We start from the raw sequence: 6,411 nt of genomic DNA, 5'->3' as shown, positions 1-6,411 counted from the left end.
CTCTGACTTACTCACCTCAAAGAGCCCAGCTGCAGTGTAATCGACATTCCATTTCTTTCCCAGTGCTCTCTTACAAGAGAAGCACAAATAAGCTTTTGCCTAAAAGGCAAGATGCTAGTGTTATCTTTCCTGAGTGGGCTCATAAATGCAGATTCTTTGGAGAGAGGTGTGTATAATCAGTTCACGAGCCAGCATTTTGCATGTGCAACGAACAGATGTGACTGCATTATTCAGTTTCCCGATTTGACTTCCCTACTCGAATATACTTAAGAAAATGTGATGTCGATGAACACATCTCTCCAAGTGAAAATAATCCACCGACAACAGAATTGGCAACCAGATTTGGACATGCCAAGAGGAGTTTCAAATGTTCCAGTTAACCACTTGTCACGTTGGATGCTTGTTGAATTCTCTGCCCAAAATGTTACCATGTATTGTGGCACTTCAAGTTATCTTACTAAAGATGAAATAATTTCTAATTATATTGCTTGTGAAACTATATTACTTTTGAAACATATCACACTATAGTAGAAACATGTTTGTTTAACTCTGTCCTTTATTTTCCCTTTTATATTTTCACATTGTGAAAGGTGACATTCATACTAAAAAGTGCATGAAATGTAGATGTATATAGAGCGGTTAAATCAGTGAACGTGTGCGTACCCACCACCTGGAGTAAGAAGTAGACTATTGCTGGCACCTGGAACTCCAGGGTGCCCTTCCTCTTTCCTGGGATTATCACAGCCTCGCTTTTGTGATAATGATTTTATTGTTTTGTTTCCTTTTGGGTTTTTTTTTTTTTTTTTTTGAGACAGAGTCTCACCCTATTGCCCAGGCTGGAGTGCAGTGTTGCGATCTCGGATCACCTCAACCTCTGCCTCCCGGGTTCAAGGGATTCTTGTGCCTCAGCCTCCCAAGCAGCTGGGATTACAGGCGTGCGCCACTGTGCCCAGCTAATTTTTGTATTTTTAGTAGTGACGGGGTTTCACCATGTTGGCCGGGCTGGTCTCGAACTCCTGAGCTCAATTGATCAGCCTGCTTCAGCTTCCCAAAGTGCTAGGATTACAGGTGTTTATCCATTTTTTGTATCATATTATACCTTTTTTTGTGTCTTTGTGCAAATGAAAAATGCATGAGTGCTTCCTTAAATGTTGCTCCCTAGATGCCTCGCCGCCTCATGCTGGCCCCAGCCCTGTTCTTTTGTGTGTGTAGCTTTGGCTCATCTTTCTCACGGTTGTATGACAGTCCATTAGCAAGACTATACCCCAGTTCATTTCTGCATTGTACTGGCAGACATTTGGGCTGTTTCTGCCTGCGATGATTTCAAGGCTCACATACATGTCTCCTGGAATACATATGCATGGACTGTTGCATATATAGCAAAGAGTGTTTCCCTGTTGTTTTTCAAAAGTGATTCTTTAAATTCCTTCTGGATGGTTAATGATAAAACCTGGCAATCCAATGCAAACCTTTTATTGTAAACCTTAGTATTTTAGACATAATGGGAAATGTTGTTCATTTTATTATCTACCAATTTTAGACACACACTCACACACACTCCCTAAGTGGAGTCAAATACTTTTGCAGGTAAGATTAACATTCAGGACAGAATGCTTCATTTGGAAACACTGACCAGCTGTTCTTCCTATCCCACCACCCCATACGTTTTAGATTTCTAGGTCTTCCTAAGGGAAATAAAAGTGAATCATACAAGATAATTTTAAATTGATTAGTCAGAGGCAGACATCTTTCCAGGATTTTTGTTTTCCTGAGCCCCAGTTTACCCTGCTTTGGTGAAGAGAATATGAATTATGGGCTGTATATAGCCGAACCTAAGTGCATGTTAGGTTAGGTTGTTTAATGTGCATAACATGTTCCTCCTCTCTGAATTATGTAAAACACATATCTAACTGATTACCATATTTAGTGTCCATTGTCACCATGTGCTTTGTGATGGAATTTGCTGGTCAAAACATTATTATTTCACTTATTGGACAGTTTGAAATTTGACATCTAGCTCTCTCAGTCAGTTCAGGCTTCTATAGCAAATTACCATAGACTGGATGGCTTAAACAAGAAACATTTATTTCTGACAGTTCTGGAAGCTGAGAAGTCCAAGATAAAGGTGCCAGCAGATCTGGTAGTCTACTTCCAGGTGAGGGTCAACTTCCTGGTTTGCATATAGTTGCCTTCTCATATCTGCACATGGCAGAGAGTTCTGACCCTTTATCCCCTGTAAGGGCACTAATCTCACTTATGGGGGCTCCACCCTCATGACCTAATCACCTCCCAAAGGCCCCACCTCCAAACACCATCACATTGGGGATTAGATTTCAGCATATGAATTTTGGGGTGATTCAAACATTCAGTCCATAACAAACTCTTTGAGACATTCCAAGTTTTTTAAATTAGCTTTTGTTGCAAGCATTAGTAAGATACAATAATTATATTTACTTAATTTGTAATTCCATTATTAAAATGACCACCTGTCTAGCTTTCACTGTTATCACTGGTAGTTTTAATAGAATTGTACTTGTAAGTGTTTGGTTCTGTGAAATCATTATATGATTTGTATAACTATTAGAATAATTATAATTTATCTTTTATGAACTGTATTATCTTAAAGGGTGTGCATTTTGGTATACACAAGTAGTGGTGATTAATTAGAATCTTGCTTTATTGAAGCACTAGTTACCTAATAAGAAAGTATCTTTCTAGCATGGTTCAAAAACTGGTCAGAATAAACTAGCAAGGACATGTGGGAAACTTGACTTAATTATAAAAGACATTGTAAATTAGAACAACAGATCTAAAATGGCTCTTGCATTTGTACTTATTTGCATATATTAACATTTAACCAGAGATAAAATTGGGACATTTTTGGTTGTACTAATACTGGAAAATAGTTACATCATATCGTTTTTAAAAGCTCCGTTTATGAGAGTGAAACATACCCCCCTTAAATCTAAACTTTATTTAAGCTTTATGTGAGATTCTTCATGTAATTTTGGCTTCTAAATAAGGCAGCCATTCCAGATAAGGAGTAAGATTCATTTATTCTTTACACTGGGTCTTCATTAAATCTCATCTGATCTTTCGCTTTGATGTTTTAGACTTTATTTCACATTTCAAGAAGATTTTTTCCTGGGTTGGGCGAAGTAGTAGGTCATCTGTGTTTTCTGAGCAAAACGTCATTCTGAATAGAAAACAGGAAGCAAACACAGCATTAAGTCTTAGGTGGAGCTTATTGAAGTGTTTCATCCTTTATCAAATTCCACTCAATTTGTGTAAGGCATGTGATGTCTTTTTTTAAATTAGATTCTTATGTTCGCAAATATTTTTGTAACTTCAGAGAAAAACAAAACCCAAGTCAGTGAAAGCCATCAGTGTAAGACTTCCTGGAGTTCTACACTGGGGTGATTTCAGTTCTGTAAGAAGGAAAGTCCTGGGGCAGCCCTCCTTTGTTCTCCCCTATGACAAGATTTGAGGGTGACTATTGTTTCCTTGACCACATTTGCCTTGACTTCAGGGCAAACATTTCTAGTTCCTCCACCTTTCCTCCTAAGGCAAGCTTACCTCCCCAGCCTTCTGTCCTTGGACAAGCTCCAGTTTGTAAATGCTGTTCTTAAAGGTCCTTGGCATGAGGCCACTATCATTGGTTTCTGCCTGGCTCAGCCCTGTAAGCCCTGCCCCTTGCTCATATTGGAGCTGACATTGTCCACTAAAGAGGACAGTTGTTTTGGAAACAACAACTAGACTGCTTTGGCTATTGGCTTGGCCCCAGATACCATTTTGTGTTACTAATTCCAATTGCATCTGTTAAATATATATCTATAGATATATCTGTAGAAAAATTCTAGTTTATTACTTCTTTTTTCTTTGAATTGCATCTAAGATCAAGTCTTCACTAAACTGGACTTTTAAAATTTAAAAATGCTATGAGTAATCTGTGAATGCATTCTTGAAAATTCAAATAGTAAAGGGATAAATGAAGCCGAATAGTAAAGAACCTCTTCACCATTGGCCTTCACTAACATCTCTCCCCTGTCTACATTTATGATTTGGTTTATGCATTTCCAGACTTGTTCCTATGCATTTACATATATTGAGTGGCATCATGTTGTATATGTTTTCCTGCAATTTTTCCTTGTTACCAGAAAATGGTACTCAGAGACCTGCTCATATCAGTAGGTAGAAGTCTATTTCACTATTTTTCACCTGCTGCATGACATTCCATTTTAAGGATGTACCACAATGCATTTTCCTACTGTTAGACATTAAGATTTTCTCAAGAGTTTACTATTTACTTATTATGTATAGTATTTATTTAATAGTACTGCAACAAACATTCTGTACATATGTATTCATATACAGCCTTTGTGCATATTTTGATTATGTGCACAGATACTACAGAAAGACGATAAGACACCTAGAAATAAAATTCTGGCTCAAAGTAGTATGCATATTTAAAAATGTGATAATGTAAACTTCATGAGACCAAGGACTCTGTCTGTTCACTATATATATATAGATATATAGATATATATTTTTCGAGATGGAGTCTTGCGCTGTCGCCAGGCTGGAGTGCAGTGGCGTGATGTCAGCTCACTGCAACCTCTGCCTCCCGGGTTCAAGCGATTCCTCTGCCTCAGCCTCCCGAGTAGCTGGGATTATAGGCATGCACCACCACGCCCGGCTAATTTTTTTGTATTTTAGCCCAGCCTGTCTGTTCACTATTACACATCTGGTGTCCACAACAGTGTCTGGCATAAGGTAGGTACTCACTAAACGTTAGTTGTTGAATGAAATTCCCCTACAAAATGCCTGTAATTTACACTCTTACTAATAGTGTATGAGAATGCCCGTTTCTCCACATCTTTACTAACTCTGGACAACAGTCCATTTTTGAATTCCTGCCAAACTAATGAGTAACCAGTGATAATTTCTTTGATTTTATTTTGCATTTATATGAGTACTGTGGAAATTGAATGTCTTCTCATTAGGTTTAGCCAGTTATTATACTTGGTCTTGCTGTAGGGCCAATAGTTTCTTCTCCTTCTCTTCACCATCTCCACAACCCTACTCATCCCTGACTTTGTGCCTTTGGGGGAAGAAAACCACCTTCCACTGAATTTCTTCCATGGAGGCACAGAGCAAGTTACTTAACCTACTTCTTTTCCCCCTTGCACTTAGCAGCGATATTAAGAGTGTAGAGTTTAATTAATTAATTAATTATGAGTGTAGAGTTTAATCCCGATTCTGGGATTTTGGTCTGCAAAAGGCACTAAAAAATTGGTAGCTGTTATTAGTCTCATGAAATGTATATTATGATTCTCATTTATCACTAAACAACTGAGTCTTGAAGAGTGAAGTTATTGTTTGAGGCTACACAGATTGTGAGCAGTGAAGTTAAAATGTGAGTTTAGGACTGGCTGACACTGGAGTCCATCTGTTCCTGCCAGCCATATTGCTTTGCCGGCTGCCTGTCTCCCTGGGAACACCTCTTGGCCTCCTCAAAGCGTGTTGCGGCACAGCCCCAAGTGTATGGGTCTGAACTTTCTTCTTACACTTCCTGGGTTGTGTAATGCTGGACTCTCACTATTCAAAGTGTGGTCCACGGACCCGCAGCAACAGCATCGCCTGGTCTCTTGTTAGAAATGCAGAACATCAGGCTCACCCCAGACTCACTAAAGCAGAACCTGCATTTTAACATGATTCCCAGATGCTTTGTATGCTTGTGAATGTTTGAGAAGCCCTGGGATGGACCACACTGTTGGTAAAATTAATTCATCTTATTTTCCTGGTTCGGTCCTGGAGTTTATTTCTACCAAGAGCCACAACTCAGATTTTTTTTTTTTTTTTTTTGTATTCTCCAATATTACCTGGCACTGTGTAGACACAGAGGAGGCACTCGGTATTTACAACCTAAAAAAAATTATAGCTCCCATAACCCGCATGCCATACCTCCTACAGCCCTAAAGATGGGTTTGATGCATATATATGTTAATGTCTAGCACTGCAACTCTGCTAGATTAGACTGAGAAAATTCAGATTAATGGAACCAAAACTAATGGAAGAAGGAACTGTTGGAAACAGCACACCCCCAACAAATGGGTAATAAATGAGACAAATCCCAGTCAAATCTGGACTGGGACAATTTTGAGCAATGTCCTCAAGCTGTGTAACTTCTGTGAGCCTCAGGTTCCTAATCTGCACAGCCAGTACTACCCATTTCAGGATCACAGCAAAGATCACGTGAGATCAATGCCGTGGAGGACCTGCTTCAATGCCCACCCTGTGTGGGGGCCCTGGAAGTGCCAGGCACTTCCCTCTCCTCATTTCTTCTTCCATACCACATGGGTGTGCCCCAGTGGAGAATGTAGTGTTGTGCTTTAGACACCCTTTCAGGTC

At 39.3% G+C, this 6,411-nt stretch overlaps 1 protein-coding gene across 1 annotated transcript in view; it reads right to left on the bottom strand.

Annotated features, from left to right (window-relative positions):
• Positions 1 to 2,064: 2,064 nt before the first annotated feature.
• LOC116463624 (hepatic triacylglycerol lipase) overlaps positions 2,065 to 6,411 on the bottom strand; it is a 134,014-nt gene continuing 129,667 nt past the window's right edge. Inside the window, exon 9 of the mRNA XM_032146804.2 lies at positions 2,065 to 3,196. Within this exon, the coding sequence (XP_032002695.1) occupies positions 3,085 to 3,196 (112 nt within the window). The 3' untranslated portion in view covers positions 2,065 to 3,084. The remainder of the gene's footprint in view (positions 3,197 to 6,411) is intronic.

The sequence above is a fragment of the Hylobates moloch genome, unplaced genomic scaffold (genome assembly GCF_009828535.3).
Source record: "Hylobates moloch isolate HMO894 unplaced genomic scaffold, HMol_V3 SCAFFOLD_45, whole genome shotgun sequence".
NCBI lineage: Eukaryota > Metazoa > Chordata > Mammalia > Primates > Hylobatidae > Hylobates > Hylobates moloch.
Note: the sequence above shows the minus strand (reverse complement) of the source record. Positions and strands in the feature narration are given on the sequence as shown.